This window comes from Grosmannia clavigera, assembly GCF_000143105.1.
Source record: "Grosmannia clavigera kw1407 unplaced genomic scaffold GCSC_167, whole genome shotgun sequence".
Lineage (NCBI taxonomy): Eukaryota > Fungi > Ascomycota > Sordariomycetes > Ophiostomatales > Ophiostomataceae > Leptographium > Leptographium clavigerum.
In genome coordinates, this window is record NW_014040772.1 from 1,767,393 (window position 1) to 1,786,656 (window position 19,264).

General features: G+C 54.5%; 6 protein-coding genes across 6 annotated transcripts; 2 read left to right on the forward strand and 4 right to left on the reverse strand.

The window, feature by feature from the left end:
• Positions 1-681: 681 nt before the first annotated feature.
• On the reverse strand, positions 682-1,857 carry CMQ_6363 (dihydrodipicolinate synthetase family protein; the record flags this gene model as incomplete). Its single annotated transcript, XM_014315428.1, has 1 exon — positions 682-1,857. The coding sequence occupies one exon, from the start codon at positions 1,855-1,857 to the stop codon at positions 682-684; it is 1,176 nt and encodes a 391-aa protein (XP_014170903.1).
• A 4,025-nt stretch (positions 1,858-5,882) lies between these two features.
• On the forward strand, positions 5,883-6,281 carry CMQ_6097 (uncharacterized protein; the record flags this gene model as incomplete). The annotated part of the gene is made up of 2 exons (XM_014315162.1): positions 5,883-5,956; positions 6,074-6,281. The coding sequence occupies 2 exons, from the start codon at positions 5,883-5,885 to the stop codon at positions 6,279-6,281; spliced, it is 282 nt and encodes a 93-aa protein (XP_014170637.1).
• Positions 6,282-7,402: 1,121 nt separating this feature from the next.
• On the reverse strand, positions 7,403-8,472 carry CMQ_6273 (2og-Fe oxygenase family protein; the record flags this gene model as incomplete). The annotated part of the gene is made up of 2 exons (XM_014315338.1): positions 7,403-8,104; positions 8,152-8,472. The coding sequence occupies 2 exons, from the start codon at positions 8,470-8,472 to the stop codon at positions 7,403-7,405; spliced, it is 1,023 nt and encodes a 340-aa protein (XP_014170813.1).
• An 865-nt stretch (positions 8,473-9,337) lies between these two features.
• CMQ_6467 (uncharacterized protein) lies at positions 9,338-9,708 on the reverse strand (the record flags this gene model as incomplete). The annotated part of the gene is made up of 3 exons (XM_014315532.1): positions 9,338-9,462; positions 9,545-9,630; positions 9,692-9,708. 3 exons carry the CDS (start codon positions 9,706-9,708, stop codon positions 9,338-9,340), a joined length of 228 nt encoding a protein of 75 aa, XP_014171007.1.
• A 628-nt stretch (positions 9,709-10,336) lies between these two features.
• CMQ_6389 (extracellular cell wall glucanase) lies at positions 10,337-11,673 on the reverse strand (the record flags this gene model as incomplete). The annotated part of the gene is made up of 3 exons (XM_014315454.1): positions 10,337-11,170; positions 11,234-11,508; positions 11,574-11,673. The coding sequence occupies 3 exons, from the start codon at positions 11,671-11,673 to the stop codon at positions 10,337-10,339; spliced, it is 1,209 nt and encodes a 402-aa protein (XP_014170929.1).
• A 5,608-nt stretch (positions 11,674-17,281) lies between these two features.
• On the forward strand, positions 17,282-18,970 carry CMQ_6426 (major facilitator superfamily transporter; the record flags this gene model as incomplete). The annotated part of the gene is made up of 4 exons (XM_014315491.1): positions 17,282-17,441; positions 17,501-17,623; positions 17,681-17,725; positions 17,793-18,970. 4 exons carry the CDS (start codon positions 17,282-17,284, stop codon positions 18,968-18,970), a joined length of 1,506 nt encoding a protein of 501 aa, XP_014170966.1.
• Between the last annotated feature and the right edge of the window lie 294 nt (positions 18,971-19,264).

The following is a 19,264-nucleotide window of genomic DNA, read 5'->3' on the forward strand; positions in this document are numbered from 1 at the left end:
GGTGCGATGGAGAAAGAGACATTGTGTGGAACTAGAGTGAGAGAAAGGTGTGCGATCCCAGTGCTGAGCTGAGCTTCCGCACCGAAATCCATTTCTCTTCTGTGGTATAATGCCGAGGCTAAAAATATATCAGAGAAGCATCTGTCGGTTCGCGAGACACCTGGTTCCACGACGACGTTGTGTCCCCGGACTCCCTCATTTTTGCCCAAGCTTCCACATAACAATGCTGGTCTTACGGGTTCCGTTGAAGACACAGAATGTCTTAGCAAATGATCAAGGGTCTCAATGCTTATGGTAACGGCTGTATTCATTCTTCGTTTCGCTTCTGCTTCCTGTGGGAATCTACACAAGATCTCTTCCATAATGCATTATTTCTCTTTGCAAGCCCAAATGTATATCCAGTCCCTTTCTTTGTCCTACTCCCCTTTTCTCTTTCGCGTTTGTCTTACAGACCCAGAAAAACTAACCAGGAAGAACAAACTAGCAAATGCAAATCAGAAACAAATCAACGCCGGGGCCTCACTGTGCCTGTCTAACAGCAGGAGGTACAGGGCTCAAACCAACAACAAAGAAAAAACGGCCAAGAATGTGGGGAAGAAAAGCAGAGCCAAAAACAAAACGCTGGTAGTGACGCGATGAGGAGGCGGTTATGAAGGATACTCCCAACAGTCCACCGTTCCATTACAAGGACTTCTCCAGCATGACCAGTTCCCGGAAGCCCTCTTTCCACTTTGTGGACTGCTCGACGGTCGGGCGCGGCAGCGGATGCCGCGTGTACCCGCCATAGCCAGACCAGGCCTGCATACCAGTCTTGACGCCGATGACGCCACCCTGGATGGCGGTCCAGTCGCCCTGGGCCACGGTCTCCTGCATAGCCCGCGCACCGGCCAGGTCACCTTTCTGGAAGAGCTCCATGGTGCGGACGCAGGCCTTGGGTGCGATATTGGCCAGACCGGCCAGGATGCCGTGACCACCGACCGCCAGCGACTGCACAGTGAAGTCGGCAGAGCCAGCGAGGACGAGGAAGGGCGGACTGGTCGACGTCTCGTCGGCCGACTGTTTGCTGGTCATCTTGCGAGTGGCAGCGACGACGCGAGCGAGCTTGCCGGTGTTGCCACAAGTCAGCTTGACACCGGCAATGTTGGGGTGTGCAGACAGGCGCACGATGGCGTCGGACGATAGATCGACACCGTTGGCACCGCCAGGGTAGTTGTAGATGAGGATGGGGATAGGCGAAGCGTCGGCGACGGCCTTGAAGTACGACTCGATCGTCTCGGACGCAAAGAGAGGTCCATAGTAGGAGGGCGGCAGCACCAGGGCAAAGTCGCCACCGCTGGCCCAGGCCTCGTGGCAGTATGCAATGGTTTCGCGTGTGCTCTGGCAGCCACAACCGACGATGATGGGCAGGCGAGAGAAGCCGGCTTCGTCGAGGGCAACACGAGTGGTGCGTGTGACAAGCTGGCGCTCAGCGTGCGTCAGCATCACGGCCTCGCCGTTGGAGCCCTGTGTGGCCAGGCCGGCAACACCGGAGCGGGCCAGTCGCACGGCATGGCGCGCAACAGTGTCCGTGTCAACATCTTCAGTCTCCGGGTCGAAGAAGCAGACCGTCGGCACATACACGCCGGGCTCCAGCCGACGGACTTCTCTGCGGCGGCCGACAGCGGCAACAGCATGAGAGTCGCCTAGTGGCAACGTGCTGTCATACGAGCTGCTGAGCGGCGAGGCCGACTCGAAGCCGACATCAGCCACGTCGAGGTGGGCCGTGGCTGGCGTGCTTGTTGGTGCCCGGAACGGAAAGCGGTTGAAGCCTGCCGTGTAGCTGCCAGACGGCGAGGGGGCATCGTTGTGTGGAGACATGATTGTGTATAGAAGAGGAGGATGGAGGATGAGACAAATGGTTGAGCAAGAGTGTGTTGTTGTGGAAGTGGCAAGAAGGGCAGATGGAATGGAAGACGGCGATGATGATGGTAAATAAGAAGGGAATACTTGTCAACTCGACAGGCAAGGAAGGGGATGTGCCAGATATATACCGGAGTACCGGCAGGCGTACTCAAGGAGACGCCGACGAGACTGGAGAGACATGGACAAGAAGAGTAAGATGACTGGGGGGGGGCGTGTGCCAACACTTGCTAGTGTCGGAGAAAGTTGGCGCAAATCTAAGAAAGGATACGATACTCAAGCAAGGATATCTTACGCCCTGGCCTGGTCGGGCTAAGAAGCAAAACGGAACCAGGACTATCCACAGGGCTGGGAGCAGGTGGTAGCATCGGAAGCATGTCCATCTCCTCTTGTTCTTTGTTCGTTCTTTACCGTTGTTCGGCATCTCTGATGCCACCCATGCTTGTACACCCAAGTCCTGAAAGTGCCCTTAGACCACAGTCAGATCAGGTTTGGTGGCGTGGCGCTGATGACGAAGAACACGGCCCTTGTTGGCCTTGTTTCATTTCCAGCTTGGGCTGGCTACCATCCGCGGGCGACATCTGAGGACTGCCGACATCCCACGGCGTTTGTAGAGTCTCCAAGCGATCTGTTGCCCTGGCAGAAGCCGGGCTCCACGCTGCCCGTTTTTTGAATTTGTCTCTCCCCCTTTTCTGAATGGCGGTGAAGCCAGCAACGTCAGACAACGGCCGAGTCAGAGAGGGCAAGGAAAGCAAGAGCGAAAGTGTGTCAGGAGGACAGCAAAATTGGGGCTCGGGAGAAGTGGCAGCTGGGGATGAAGAGAGTACGAGTACTCGTACTTGGCGCGAGCAAGTGGGCAAAGCATGTACTCCTGATGTGGTATGTCAAGCATCTGATTGGACTGGTCCGCCTTTCATCTTCTTTTTCCGGGCAGAAAGAAGCGGAGGAGAGCACGAGCACCTGTACACGTACGGATTTAGCGTATGGAGACGTACTGTTGGGAGGGGGTCGTTGAGAAAAGTGGTTCTGTGTGGGGGTTAGCGCGAAGAGAGGCGACAGGGGATTAGGGGAAAGAGAAGGGCCTGTCCACGTAGTGGCATCGCATCTTACAGCGCAGAGGGTGGGTGCTCCAACAGAGAAGAGGGAAGCCGGCAGGCTGAGGCTCTACGGAGTAGGGAGGCCGGGGTGGGGGGGGGGGGGGGGCATGGGAGAGAAGAAGGCAGACAGACAGGAGGTGAGAAGAAGGCGACAAGGTCTGCGCGAGATCGTGATGAAGATGGGCTTGGCCTAGCCAAGAGGGGAAGCCGATGGCGGCCTTGATTGCGCACACCTCGATTGAACCCAGGCACATCGTCGAGACTCCCCCACCCCGGCCCATAAAAAAGGGAAAAATAAAGAAGGAAGACAGGGGGTGCGCTCACTAACACACCGTGTTGCTGGTGCTGGAGGATCCACCGGTCGCTTCCGGAGAGGCTCTCAGGCCAGTTCCTGCAGAGGTCTGCCCAGGCTGGCAGGTGGATGGCCTGCCTGCCCGCGGATGCCGCTGTCGGCCATTGGAGCTGCCGGGCAGAGGATCGGAGGCGGTCGGAGGCTGGCAATAGGCTGTCGGCGGAGAGGCAGAATGAAGCAGCGGAAAAAGAAACGGAAAAAGATGGAAAAGAACTGGAAAAAATCCATGACGAAACTACTCGTACACCAGAGGGCGGCAAAACGGAAGCCGAACGTATGACCTCCACGAGTCACCCGCCCGTTCGCTTGTCTGTGCCGTGTCGGGCCAACAGGCCAGGGCGTATGTTTCTGAGCCTCACCTCTCCAGCTGGCCGCAGACAGAGGTAAAAGAAAACAAGAAAGGTGCACATCTCAGCCTCATCAGCAGGGCCCGCGAAAGCCACACGCTCACCGCCAGACGGGTCGCAGAGGCTTTACTGGTTTACTGGCTGCCAGCAAGCCACGGGATGGAGCGAAATGGCATGAGCAGATCGCTGTCGCCGACGACGCGGACACGCATTTCTGACGGCCGGGTCGATCGCGCAGGATACATCACCATCTTCTCATCAGGTGATCACGCTTACGGAGTAGACAACGCGTCTTGTCCTCTTCGAGTACGATACGGGTTCCACCGCACGCCCGAGTCGGTCGGTTTCTGGAACTCCGTGTCCTGCCTGTGCAAAAGACGCCTTCCTGCCTGTAGTGTCTGCTGGCTGTATAACGTATCTCGAATTGGCACGATGCTGATGAGCGGTATTACGTGGGGGGCGAATTGGCCTGTCTGCAAGCGGTTAGGGCACCTGTTGGGGGAGCGCAACATGCGACGTACGATGTATGGCGTATCTTACGACGCGGACGCCGCCAGCAGGAGCCAAGAGCAGGGAGCAGGGACGCTGTGCAGAGGACGTGCTCGCAAGTATCGTACATACTGAGTAGTAGAAGCTGGCCAGCAGAGACGGGTGGAGACTGCTGTACAAGGACAGGGGACGAAGGCCGGATGATAGATAAAATAAGACAAATACGACGTACGCGATGAGAGATAAAACAAGAATGGCCCATTTCGATGGGGTCCCAGGATCATGGCGCTGGATTCACCTCGCTCGATTGTCGCCGTGGGGGTTTTTCTGGGCAGAGAAGGGGCCAGTAAATACGGAGTACTCATATGGAGCACAGCGCTGGCCCAGGAGGCCCACAAGGGGCAGGCAATGCGCTGTGGAGGGACAGCAGGGCAGCCAGACGGGAGGACTCGGGCTTGTTCCCAGGCCGTCTTACAGCGGGCTGGCAGCCTGTTTGCGCTGTGATTTGCTGCTGTTGCGGGCATTTGTCGGCCCCCCGCCAGGCGGTTTCCCCTACTGCCAGACAGGCAGGCAGAGCCGGCAGGCCGGCCCAAACAAAGGAAAGAAAAAGAAAAAGAAAAGGCTCTCTCTCTCCACTTCCTTCGCTTCTTCCTCGCGTTCTAGACGGATCGATGTCAGGAGGACAGCCACTAACCCCCACACTACGGAGCACGATACGCAGACCAGGATAGTCTGTTCTCCTGGCCCACAGGCCCAAATTATGTCATCCCAGGAACTGTCTCAGCTCGCTCTGCCACACTCCCACAACTTGTCGTCGTTGTCGTCATATGACGCCGCAGAGTCCGAGGCGATGCTCGTATCCTGGATCACCTCTTGTTCATCTGTAGCTGCCCAACCGAGATGAAAGAGGACTGACAATGGCCTCTAGTTGGGTAGCAACAGCTTCGTCAAAATAAACCTCCGCACTCTAATCCTCCGCACGATGCCAACCTCTCCACCCACACTTTCTTGAGAACGGCCGTTCTTGTCGTCGCCTCCCCCATTGAAGGCCGGCTACAGCCAACTAATGCCGGCCAAGGCCAGCTAGGGAAACAGATCCGTCTGTTCCGCTGTCCTACGTTCACATAGACAGGAAAACCTGCTTGCAGCCTCGCATCGCTGTACTCGTCATTCAAGACGAGCCTGTCGCGATCCTACACGATGCTATTCTCATCTTTCCCATCTCGCCCACCACCTCCCTTCATCCTAGGTCGGATGTGGAAATAATACCATCCCAAGACAGCAAACACCCTGCCATCTGTTTCTGTTTCTTTTTCTCCAGGCGTCCTGTACTGCCTATACGAGAACGGTATACCCCGTACCCCGGTCTTCCCCGCTTCCTACCGGGTCGGTTATCGACTATCGGCTGCAGCCTGTTTTCTTTGCCACCACTCTGCCCAATGATACTTGCTAATATGTCGCCGAAATCTGATCAGAAGCACCCTTGGCTTTCCTCCTGCACCCCGCACTGTTCCTTGACAGTGCTGTAACTGTCTATTTCTCTGCTTCGAGCTCATCGCGTCGAGATGTTCGGAGCGGCTTCAAAATGACCAGACGGCAGACAGCGCCCGACTGATTTCCACAACGCCACACACCACATCTGCCAGCCAGTCGTCCGAGCCAGACTCGGCGCAACACGTAGCCAGACCTAGAGGACATATGATGAAGAATAATGACCCGTCCTTTTCCGGCGGTGATCTGCCTTGCCGCGTTCTCTCCTTCAGCCCGACGGGGTCAGCTTGTCAGCCGTCTCGCTACAGATCAGGCCAACGGTTGCCTTTCCGGCCTGCACTCTGGGTCTGGCAGCAAGACGTGTGGCTCTGACAAAACCACGATGGCCTCCCTGATAGGCAGGCGCAAGGTTACAGGGTGAGCAGAGAGCACCTTGTGCCCTCTTTTGTGCGGTCCATTATGACAGGAGGAAACGACTTCGACAGTGAGACGCATCCTCCTTCTGGCCTGCTTCTCGTCGGACAGCTCGTCCTGCCCGCAGGAAGCGGCAGCCGAGACTTCCGCGTCTGGCCCTTTCCCGTCACCGCCTCCCAGACGGCCGTGTGAGCATCGAGAAGAATACGAGCAGTCGTTGCGCAAAGCGGGCTGTATGCAACCAGGACTCATATTTACAAAGTCGGAAACATACGGCCGGATCAGTTTAGACGACCGAGCCAAGCACATCAGGACCGATGAAAGAGCCGTGCTATGGCATAGTATCTGACCACAGTCGTGCTGTCCAGCACGCCATGACGTCCAAAAGGAAAAAGAGGCAAGAAACACCAAGAGCCCGGCCCGGGTTGTCTTCTTTCCTGGCTGTCAGCCCGGGCCGGCTGTTATCACATAAGCCTGATGAATATCGCTCGAGTCCCAGTTCAGTCCCATGACTCCGTCTACGTGTTCCGACAGAACCTTTGTCCTTACGTGGGGGACAGTGGAAGAATGCAAGATGTTCCCCACACGTTGTGTGTTCCTGCCGAGGAAATCACCACCACTCGTACTTGGGTCAGGATGTTTGCTCTGCTCGTATACTACGTGGTTCCCTGCCGTCCTCTCTCTCCTCTTTACCGCCCCCCCAATCGGCAGACTGCCAGCAAAGTACCAGTACAAAGTCCACTCTGGGAAAACCAACTGCTCCAATTCTGCCGCAACGCGGATGACCACCGCTGCACATTATGTAGCCGAAACTCCAAAATAGCTGCCAGGGGGGAGGGGTGTCTTTTCTACGGGCGCTAGGCCAGTGGGTGAGTGGGTGACTTGTCTCTGCGACCTGTCTCTGTGACTCGTCTTCGTGACTCGTATGCGGTCGGTCTTGCAGCTCCGACGGTACATGTAGTTCCCGCAGCTGAAGCAAGACTGTTACCTGCACGTCGGCCCCTTCTAGCTACTTGACGATGGAATAGAGCCTAAAAGGCAAAAACGGCAAAAATCCCGACTCTGCTCTCGTCGGAATTAATTGGGCCAGACAGGAAGGGAAGCACGACGTTTGCCGCATTCGCTCTTCCCCTCCCCACAAAAGTCATCACACGATCAGACACTTTTTTCCGATGCTCGTTTTACTTTGCCATTGCTTCTGCCATATACCCTGAGCTGACACATAACAACCAGAAACAGATTTAGCCTCGGAAAGTCGGTCACCAGGGCATCTCCGCGGAAGATGAGGACAACAGGCACATGCAAGGATCTGTTTACACAGAGGCGGTCACGGTCTGCTTCTGCCTCTCTGCCCGCTCAAATGTCGTGCCCAGCCGCTCCAGCATGTGATCCTGGACCGTCAGGACGTCGCCCGCCGGCTCGTCCTCCGTCCCTAGCGGGATCAGCTTTGTGTCCAGGTTGCCGTCGAAGAAAAAGGGCAGCGAGTAGCGGTCGGTACCGCTGTAGTTAATGACCCGGTGCAGGTTGCTGCGGTAGGCGCCGCGAGTCCACAGCGACAGCATGTCGCCGACGTTGACGATATAGGCGGCCGGGTTGGGCACGACGGGGACCCAGGTATCAGTCGCCTGGTCGAGCACCTCGAGCCCGCCCTTGTCGTCCTGGTATAGCAGCGTGATGGCGCCAAAGTCGGTGTGGGCGCCGGCGCCGAGCTGTTTCGGGGATGCAGAAGTTGGCGACTCGTTTGTCGGGGGGTAATGCAGCATCCGTACGCTGCACAGGGGATCGTTGGAGGTGAACTCGGCAAAGACGTCGTCGCCGTACGGCAGGCCGCGGGCCAGGATGTCGAGCACGGTACGTGACAGGCTCAGCGCGGCCGCGTGATATTCCTCTAGAGGCTCGCGCAGGTCGGCAGAGGCGATAACCGATGTCGGCGGGAAGATGTTCTCGCCCACGAAATGTGGATGAAGGGAGACGCACGGATCGTCGGCAGGAACGTGTCGGCCGACATAGTAACCCTGCAGAAGTCAGGAGATTGTTGGTGAGTTGACGCAAGACGGCTCACCTCCTTCATATCCGGCAGAGTCTCCGGCTGCAGCGCCTGCGATCCGATCAGCTCGTAGCCCCGGCTCTTGAGGATGCCGGCCGGTCGCAGCGCCAGTTTGGCCTCCAGCGGCAGCGCAAACAGCAGCCGGGCTGCCTGCAGAACGCGTTGCTGCAGCTCGGCCGGCACGTCGTGGCCGACGAGCGAGAAGAAGCCCGTGGTCATGCAGGCGTGGCGGACGTCGGCGATCACTTGCGCCGCCGCTGCCGAGGCCGGGTTGGCGACATATGGCGCAATGTCAATCGTCGGGATGACAAAATCAGAGCTCGCGTCGATTGCCATGGTTCCAACGCGTTGGCTTTGTCGAGGTGGTGTGGTATTTCTTGTTCGTCTCAGAAAGACGTCGTTTGTTGTCGTCCAGCTCTTTCATTCATTCTTCTGTCCGCCCTGCTCCTGGTCGCCGTATCTGGACGGAAATAGAGAATCCGGACAGCGCCGGCTCCCTATCTGTTTACAGGTCCGCTCGTGGGCTAAAGGCTTAGGGAATTGCTGCAACTTTGCAGTTTCCCCACGTCCCAGAAGCTTCACGTTTCAACATAGCTCGTACGACGATCGGCAGTTCTCTGTAACACAGCGATCGCATCACGGAATACACAGCTCCGTCTCTCGTATCGCCATCGCGGTGCTGCGTGATGTCACTCGTCCCAGTGGCTCTCTGCCTAATCAGACGAGAGGGGCTTATCAGCTACGGCACTTGCCGATATTGTAGTAAGGCGCCTCTGCCCTCTGGCTACGACTGCGGATGTCTGCCTTTCGAGTCTGATGTGGGGGTAGAGAAATCGTGTGGCTACTTCGCACCAATTGCCCTGTCTGATTCCCAGTTGACGGTCGGTCCTCAGTGCGCGTGCCCAATGCCAGAGAAGAAGTCGTGGCCCAACAAGTCATGGTGTGCAGCAGACGGCAGAGACGGCATGAAATGTTGAGTTGGCACCGGTGCAGCGGGTCGTGATGAGGTACACGTTGTGGTCAGTCACAGAAGTCGCCCGTGGTACCGAAGTCGTCGATGGATGCGTACTCAGATATGCGCAAGATGCTGCACGTGTTGGTGCTGAGCCGAAGTGCTTCCACGAGGCCGGCATCTGCCCTGGGCGTGTCCTTGTGGCAGGCTTGGGTATTACCGATGAAGCTGACATCCATGTGGACATTGTTAGTGGGGACGAGGTGTCAGAGCAGACAAACCCGCCTCCAGGAAGAAGAGCCGCCGGTAGCAGGTTGCGTTCACGGACACGCTCTGGGTCGTGACAGAGATATCGGACGACAAGATGGCCGCATCTGGAGAGGAACATACGTGTTGATGGAGAGCCAGAAGCTTCGTCGCATCGTTGCACAGGAAGAAAGATGCTATCCAGTCGACTTGGACAGGAGCTGTGCGGAAATTGTCGTGACATGTTGGTCGCAGCTTCCCTCTTGGTCTTGGTCTTGGCTGCCTGGATCCCGTGACTGTGTGAGAGTTGTATGGAACGATTACGACAGCTTCGAGAACAGCCAGATGATCACGAACTGATCCTCGCCGGCCATTGCCCAGCCATTGTTTTTAGCCACACAAACAAAAGCCTCCTACGCAATACAGGATGACCGCTGGCCCGTTGCCGTCATGCGTGACAGCAGTATGTAGAATACGTAGATCGCCTAGGTGGACCCTGATGACCCACAAAATAGCAGTACGGAGGACAGAAAGAGACAAACTGCATGAACCCAGCCAAGGCTCTCCGTTCTGATGGCTTGCTCCTTTGCTGACTGGTACCTGGACTAGCGCCACGAGATCTAACGTCTTGAACACGTGCACTTCGCATACACATAAACTCTACGAGTCTTTGGCACTTGATGACAGGATTGTTGGCAGTCTCTTCCCTTTACCATATAATTAAGCTTTGTTTATATTCGCCTGCTTTGTAGCTAAGCTATGCCCAAGGTTCGCTCTAATCCAATTGTCATTCCTACTTACTCAAGAACCCACGGTCTCGGTCTAATTGCTCGGATGCCCTCCACAGAGGTACGCGTAACGATATCACGTCGCATGTCTGTTGTTCGTATCCAGGAAAGACTCCGGAAGCGGCAAAAAGAAAAAGAAACAAAAAAATGCAGGAAATAGATATCACAGAATGCTAACACCACGTATCACGCACTAGATCTCAGGTCCTGTCCTTTACAGCAGGGCAACGGCAGCCAAGAGAGCGCTGACAGCGCCGAAGATGCTCATGGAGGCCTTGCCACCAGCGCTGGTAGTAACGGTGGACGAGGTGCCGCTCGCCGACGAGCTGGCGCTGGTGCCAGTGGCCGTGCTAGACTTGCCGGTCGTGGTAGCCGTGACCAGCGTCGAGGTCGACTTGGAAGAGCCAGTGGCGGTAGCGGTGGTCTTGCCGGTAGCGCTGGTCTCCGTGGTGTCCTTGGTGGCCGACGAGGAGTCCTTGGTAGCCGACGAGCCCTTGGCGGAACCGCTGGAACTGGCGCTGCTGCTAGAGCTGGAGCTGGAGCTGGCGCTGGAGCTGCTGCTAGAGCTAGAGCTCGAGGCGGCGGTGGAACCACCAGTGTTGACCTTGATGTTCTCGTACGTGCCGGTCGTACCCTCATACGTGTACGACGACGCGTCCTTGACACCGTTGCTGTTGTTGGTGATCTTGATGCTCTTGTAGTAAGCCTTGTACGGGCCGTTGTTGTCATCAAAGGGCGTCAGACCGCCAGCCCAGGTGATGGTACCCTTCGGCTGCGTCGACGCACCGCCGTCCCAGGTGCCGAGCTTGATCTGCATCGGCGTCTGCGGGAAGGTCGCGCCGTTGTTGGCAGAGGCGGACGTCAGGGTGCGCGTGACGGCGCCGTCAATGGACCAGACAATGGCGGTCGGCGACCAGTCCACGGTGTACGTGTGGAAACCCGTCTGCGGGTTGCTGACCTTGGAGAATCCACCGCGGTCAAAGACCGTGTCATTGCCCTTGCTGAAGTAGTTGGTCTGCGCCTGAGCGGTATCACCACCAAGCCACTCCTGTCCTGATGTTAGCATGGATCGTCACGAGAAAGATGAATAGACAAAAGCGGGAAGTCGTACCCAGTCAACTTCGTCAAGGTCGTCTGACTCCAGCACAAAACTGGACACGATACCCGTGCCAGGGGCGACCTGGATCACAGCCTCCACGGTGCCGAAGAAGATGTACTTCGTCGAGGTGATAGTCGGGGCATCGCTCTCCTTGGAGATGGTGAACACGGCACCCATGTCTTTGTCGTACTCCAGCGTGGTACCGGCAGCAATGGTGAAGTAGTCATTGGCGCCCTTGGTGAAGTCGATGGTCAGGGACTCCGGGAAAGCCTCATTGTCGGGGCACTCTGAGGACAGCGTCAGTAGGCGCACAATGCTTAATGCATCAGATTCGCGTCAGAAAACAACTTACTATCACCCTTCACTGGGTTGCAGGCAGACGAAGTCTGGGCAGACACCAGCTTGCTGGCCAGGAGAAGCAGGGCCGAGGTGGAAAGGACGTTGGAAAGCATCTTGGAAAAGTATGGTGTTGATATTATGCAAAAGGTATGGTTGAAGGGGGGAAGAAGAAATGGACGAAGTCGAGAGTACGGTCACTCCAAAGAGATCAGCTGCTTGAACGAGAGACTTTAAAGGAGAGGCGTCGGTGACAGACGATCGTGAAGAGGAAGAAGTTGCGAAGAGGAAGGAGAGAGGACAGTCGAGGAATAAAAAGGAAAAGACCGTGACTGGGGCTGTGGCGTGGAGATTCGCCTCTATTTAGACTCGGTAGCATAACTTTCTTTCCTAGCATGCGGCAGGGGTCGGAGGAAATTGTCTCCATCGTACAGGCTATATCAATTTATCACGAGAGGCAAAGGTACTGTGTACCAGGTACGCAAAGCCAAGGCCGTGGGATACAAATCCCCACAGCGCGCCACTGCCAGATGCGCTGGGCACTTCTGGGCATTGCTGGGCATTGCTAGGCATGCAGGGAGCCCAAAGGGCTACGCTGGGCGCCCAGAAACTGCTGAATGAGCAGTATTAGCCAGTCAACTCGCTCGTAGCGTTCTTCTGGCGCACAGCATGGAGAAACGATGGGACGGCAGGCAGGAGACGCTGGCCGCATTTCTCGTACTAGTACTACGCGCTAATAAAAATACGACAGAGCCCCTGACTAGGGTGGAATGCAAACTATTTCCCTTTTTGGAATAGAGCCGTGGCGATCTATAGGCACAGCAACGTTTTGAAATACGAACATCAATGAAATGCGCGCGCGCGAGTGACACCTCGGCGGTAGAATACGGCAGCGGTACAATTCGTCGGACATACTCCGTATCCAGGCCCAGGCATCACGAGCACGATGTCATCGGATCCGAGCAAGCGAGCAGCGAAAAGAGGACGCCTCGTAAAGAGAAAGCGCCGTCGACAGGCAGACAAAGACTACGAAACTACGGAGTATGGGTGCAGCACAGTCTACGGAGTACAGAGTACAAGTTTGACGGCCACGCGAACGCTAGACCTGAACTAGGCAGCGAGGGAGAGTGTGAGGCAGAAACATGGTACCTGCGTCGAAACAAAGCAATCTCCTCACCAAAAGGGGGCAGCTCTGCGAGAGCTGTGAATGGCTCAATGCGACTCATCCTGCGGCAGCATATCGAAGCGCGGATCCTTGGCGGTGAATAAAGTGTCCGAGTGAGACCTAAAGCGGCGAAGCCACAAGACGGAGTCCTTAGCCGTCGTGACCAACGACTCTCAAACACAAAGGAGACGACGTAGAAACCGCGTGATGCGACCGGAAGAAGGAAATGTTAGAGCGGCGGCTATGAGAGCCGATCTCACTCTCCGTGTGTGGAGCGCGGCTTCACACTGTGTGCAACGTCCCGTAGTCCCGTTATTGGTGGGCTGTGTTGGCAACAGATACGAGCTTTTGCAATGACCGCCGCCACATACTATTGGCGGAGCAGTCCGGAAAGCGCGATGCCCTTTCTTTAGGGGAAACTAGGGAGTATTCGTACGTATTCTCCGTAGGGTACCAAGCTTGCCACTCTAAAATTAGGCCTCCGTATTGGAGAGGATCTACTCGTACATAGTACTGAACTCGAAGAACAGCATCACCGTTGAGGCGCAGAAAACGAGCTACAACATGTCTGTGGGCTTTTGGCCCGCCTTCTGTTAAACTATGACGACAGAAAATGCCAGACGAGCATGCCACAGGCCGCAGCCACAGTCGGACAAGATCCAGATCTCACATGGGTCCAGGAAATGGGAGAAATTTGCCCAAACGCTATAATAGCACGTCTCCGACGTGGTACGGAGTACTCCTATGGAGCACAATTTCTACAGAGTACAAGCTTACGGAGTACGGTGGTTTGCTGTTGTAATGACCTGTATTTCGTTTCCCTGCCATCTGTTACTGGTGTCCACTTCTTGCTCTATGAGGGAAGCTCGGCGAACGCTATATTCTAACGGCCATCAGCACAGGCACTCTGCTGCCTTGCGGAGACTCCGTAGAGCGATTGTATCTCAGAAGGCCCAGGATTTTAGATGAGTAGGGAGCGAATGTCATCAGATCCATGGATATGTGCATCAAAGGGCTGAAACCAGGGGAGAAAGCTTGGCGGTTTAATACTGCCTAATCGCACTTAGCGGGAGGGAAAGACCCACGATGAAACAAGGCAGCGCAACAAAGTGTCCGTGTGCCCTTCGACTCGGCGTCCTTTGGGGGAGTAGCGGATTTCATCACGGAGCTTGGGATCGTCCGACAAATTGCCGTATTCTGACCTTTTGGCTACTAGGTGACAATCCAATCCAATATGGACGACTCAGCCCTCACGATGGCTTATATAACCGCATCCTAGCAAGTAAATATACTAGGCTTATTATGTATGATACCATAATCCTAGTGGTACGAAGTACGACGTGCGATACAACCCAGGGGCCCTTGTCCCCGGTTTTATGGTCGTAGTGTAGAAGGTAATGGGCCGAGCAATGAAACCCCAGCATGCTTTTGCGAGTTCAACCATATACGTCGTAGACATTGAAAATGCTTTCAGCTTTGAGTACTCTGTACTTCGTACCAGTACACTTCTACTATGTAGTGTTCTATCAAAGTAAGCGTCAGGAGGCCACTTCAAACTCGCGGCTCTGCTGTATCGCGAAGTTTCAGATGCATCCGAGCTCCAAGCATGCATATAACAGACCGAGTATTCTGTAACGGTTCTGTGTCTAGTCCCCCTGGGCCCGTCAGGTTGCACATCTCGCATTGTATTTTGGCTTACCGACAGAGATGCAGCAGATGCATCGCGACTGGTCAACCCCCGTCCTCCGGTATAGGCTTCTAGCAACGGCCGGAACATTCGGTCTACAGCTCTTTCTACAACGGACTAGTGCTCTGTCCAAGAAAACCCACGAATTTTTACTGGAATATATGTGGCAGGTACCGGCTAACTCGGAGAAAGAGATGGATCAAGCGTGTCGGCCGTTGGACATGGACACCGAGAAAAGCAAGCAAGACGAGAGGAACATGTTACTGGTTGTTCCTCGTGTGAGCCTCGCGCCTGGATAGGCTACTTAATTAACTACAATGTCAGCATTACAGGACTTGAATTGCCGCCAATGAATTCACCTCCTATATTGTGTTACCAAAGTAGACGAAGCTACACAGAACATGCAAGTCATACAAGTACGCCACCAATATATACACCTCTACACCCTCAACATGAGAATTTGTGAGAAATGACTAGCCACTAAGACTAGCCATATCAGACATACCAACTGCCTAGGATCCGTATGTACGGTCTCATTTTTATTGACCGTCTCAGATGGTTTGCTTTTGCGAGAAACATGGTGAAGCGGTCGAGGGGGTGTAGCAGCCGTTATATTGGCTGGGAGAACGTAGGACGGTTGGCCGCGGCTCATTGTAATCTAATATCACTTTTCACAAAAATGTATCGAATATTGCAATCTTCAGATTGCTTTCTGACCGACTCGCAAGGATATTGTATAGGTCATGATCAATCAGATTACTTCCGTAACAACTGGAACTGACGTTTTTAGTCTGTTGGGTATGTATGTTGTAAGCCGTAATATGTTCGGCTGGATAAAATTGTAATTTTATAGCTGTTCTTGATCATGCTTACTTTTCCTTTCTTTGCAAGAACCACCCTAATAAGTATAATTGAGACGAGGCGTACACATAGTATGATATACAAAGCTGACCGTAAAAAAAAAAAAAAAAAAACAGAAGCTCAGCTACAAATAGGAGAGAATGCGCAATGCCGATGAGCGCTCAAATGTTTTTGGGAATAACAGAAATTAGGTTTCGATAAGGTTTCCTAAGGAGTCGTAGGCGCTATAGCGGCTTTTGAAGTCTCTTACTTGTACAATGTCACGTGATACAGGTACAGTGCAGTACGTGCATTGGCTGGGAGATTGTGGAGCGGAATATAAATGAGCCGTGAAATTATGTGGGCCTGTCAGGTGGACAGTTTTGGAGACTTTTCACAAGCAGAGAGCAATTCTCGTAATCTCTGGCAGTATCGGGAATGTCTAGGTCACTGCTAAGAAACCTCTTTGCTAAAGCTATCATGACATCAGAGAAAAAGTTCAGTCACGCTATTTCACATCACGGCAGTCATGTGCCTTGTGACGATTGGAGGCCTTAATAATGAGAAAAACCCCCGCCCCACACCTTGCATTCACCCTACGACGTCACCGAAAAGTGGAACCCCGAGAAAGACTGGTGCGACAAGACGGCGATGAAAGCGGACTTGGCTGACTATGCCCAGGAGGATGCGTGACTTTTCGGCGTTCTATCCTCACAATTTCCTTCCTCCTACTCAGAATCCCACTCTAATCGCCAGCCTTAGTATTAGCCCTATGACTGTTTTCTTAGGCTGTTTGTCCACTTGCATGATTTTTCGACTTCCCCATATTGTTACCGGTCGCGCTCCACAGACAATATTGACATGCCACCTTTACGCATTATCAAGCGGTCTGGGCCATCTCGATCGCAGTCTCCTGCTAGCTATATCCGGCTAATCTGTTGTATGTATGCACAGCTGTCATCTATAGTACTCGTACTCCGTAGACAGTTGCCAATTACACAAAGCGCAATCGTAATTCAACGAGTGAAAACTAACGGCAAGCTTTCAGGTTATTGCCGGGCGGCCGGCAATATGACGCTTCCTAAAACCGGTTAAAGTCAGGAGACCTAATATGTAGAGCCAAGACGGCAGGGATTGCACGTAGTCCTGGATCTTGCCTTAGGCCCACGGGAAGCTGTTGCGAGGCGCCACAAACACAATGCTAGTAGAGATATCGCACGTCAGACTCCACCTAAAGACTGCGAGTGCTGACATAATATGCACATCGTAACAGGATTTTCGTCCCGCTGCCTTGTCGTGACCGCAAAGGGAATTTGGATAGGTCTTTTTAAGAGCAGGGAGGTGGCATCATCTGACGATGTACGACGTATAAGAAAGAAATTGGCAAGAAAGCCATCCCCAAATGGCACTAGCGGCCCAAGAACCAACAGTTTATTGTCCAATGGATAGGTGCCAAATGACCGCTAAGGAGGGACTAAAGTCGGGGAACTTATGGCCGAGTCCTTTTCCCCATACCCCGCGCACTGATGCTTTCGGCGTGGATTTACGGAGTACGGAGTATGTTGCATTTTCTTTTTCTTTTTCTGTTTTTTCCCTTTTTCTTTGTAAACGAGTCATCATGGCTGTCGTAACAGCTTTTCACACTTTCCCGCATACGGACTTTTGGCGGGGAAAGTACGTACACACACGAAAAAATATGACTGTGTTACAGGCGAGGCAGATAGCAGGAAGGCTCCTTCCCCCCAATGTGTTTCTTCGGAGAACAGGATGCATATTAGTAGTAGACCTCGGCTCCCCTCCTGCCGTGTCAGCAGTCGTCTCTTTATAATTCTGTCCTCTTCCTGCAGTGCTCTTTTGTCTGTGTTCATCCCATCGCACTTCCATCAACAAGATTCTTCATTCACCCGCCAAGTCTTGGAGTCCCTCTGCCAAGCCGGTGACTGTCAAAATCCCCGCACAGTTCATCAACATTTGCCAAGCTCCCGCTTCTTGGCAGCTCTTGTCCTCTTGGCAAAGCTCCCACACTATCAACATGGAGAAACCAGTCGAAGAGCACCGGGAAGTTGGCACGTTCGACGCCGAAGCCATTCCCGCTCCCGAGGGCTACCAATATATCGACATCGATCCAGTTGTCGAGCGCAGCCTAGTGCGTAAGCTGGACCGGTCGCTGATGCCGCTGTTGTTTGTGAGCTGTACGTCTGTCCATGTCCCCGTGTGCCTCATTATTCGTCTGCTGACCGCCCGCCACCAGATCTCCTCGCCTTCCTCGATCGTTCCAACATTGGCAATGCCCAGACTGCCGGCATGGGCGAAGCACTCGGCTTTAACGATGGCCAATACCAATGGCTTCTGACAATATTCTACATTCCATACAGTGCGTTCCGGTTACGTGTTCTCCCGTTTCTGGCTCTCGTATGCTAACATCAGCCAGTTCTCTTCGAATGGACCGCTGTCATGTGGAAGATCGTGCCGCCCCGTAAGAAGTTCCATCTACCCGTCTTTCCCATGATTGAGCACTGTCCTAACATGCCTTTGCGCACTAGACCGCTGGGCCGGCATCGCCGTACTCATCTGGGGCATCGCAGCTACGCTACAGGCGACTGCTTTTAGCTGGTCTGGGCTTATGGCCTGCCGCTGGTTCCTCGCCACTGCCGAGGCTGGCTGGGGCCCCGGTGTGCCATACCTGCTGAGCTTCTTCTACCGGCGCCACGAGCTGGGCGCTCGCTGCGGTATCTTCTTGTCGGCAGCGCCGCTGGCCACCACCTTTGCCGGCGCACTTGCCTATGGCATCACGTCTGGCCACTCTAAGCTGGCCAACTGGCGGCTTCTGTTTCTCGTCGAGGGCCTCCCGACGCTCGTCATGGCTGTTGCCATTTTCTTTTTCCTACCGGACTCGCCTGACACGGCCAGGTTCCTAACGCCGGAAGAGCGAGAGGTTGCGGCTGCTCGTGGCGTCTTGCAGACGGGCCAAGAAGGCCATAAGCGCATCGGCGGCATCAACCTGGGCGAGGTGCTTTCGACGTTCAAAGAGCCGCAGACACTTATTCTGCCGCTGATGTACTTCTCGTGCAACGTCTCGTTTGCGTCTCTTCCCGTCTTCCTGCCTACCATCCTCACCACGATGGGCTACTCGAAGATCAACGCTCAAGGCTTGACGGCACCACCCTACTTCCTGTCGTTCCTCGTCTGCATTGGCAGCACATTCCTTGCCGACCGTCTGCGCCAGCGCGGCCTTGTCATTGTCGTGCTGTCTATCATGGGCGGCATTGGCTACCTCCTGCTGGCCACTGTGCACACGGTCGGTGTGCGCTACCTGGGCGTGTTTTTGGCAGCGGCCGGCGTGTTCCCTGCCATCTCTAATATCCTGCCGTGGGCGACCAACAACCAGTCTACAGATACGAAGCGAGGCGTCAGCGTTGCCATGCTCAACATCATCGGCCAGTGCGGCCCCATTCTGGGGACACGCATGTTCCCTACTGGGGACAGTCCGTACTATGTCAAGGGCATGTCTGTTTGCGCAGCCTTTATGTTCTTTAACGCCCTGCTGTCGTTATCTCTGCGCCAGTACCTCGCATACAAGAATAAGCAGTTTGCGCTTGCTGAGGCCGAGCAGGCAGCAGCGGCAGAAGCCGCTGGCGAGGACACTAAGCCTGACAAGGCTGATTGGGGCCCGGCTGGGCCGGAGATGATGGGTATCGCTGGATATCGCTACATCCTTTGAAAGACATTTATTGCGGGCTGGTACGCCCTGGTCATTTGCAAATAAGTGGTATACATGCTGACAAATGTCTATAAAATGTGGTATAGCTGGCAGGCTAGAGGCGGATTTGGCAATAAAGCTACGATTGATGATTAAGACTGAACAAGGACAAAGCGGGTCGGATTTACTGATGTTCCGCCATTGCAGTCCGTAAACGGAGTACAGAGTACTCCGTACTTTCAGTGTATTATTCGCCACTACTCCGTATCCCCTCTGAATATAAACCCTTCCACCGAACAAGCCACGACAGAACTT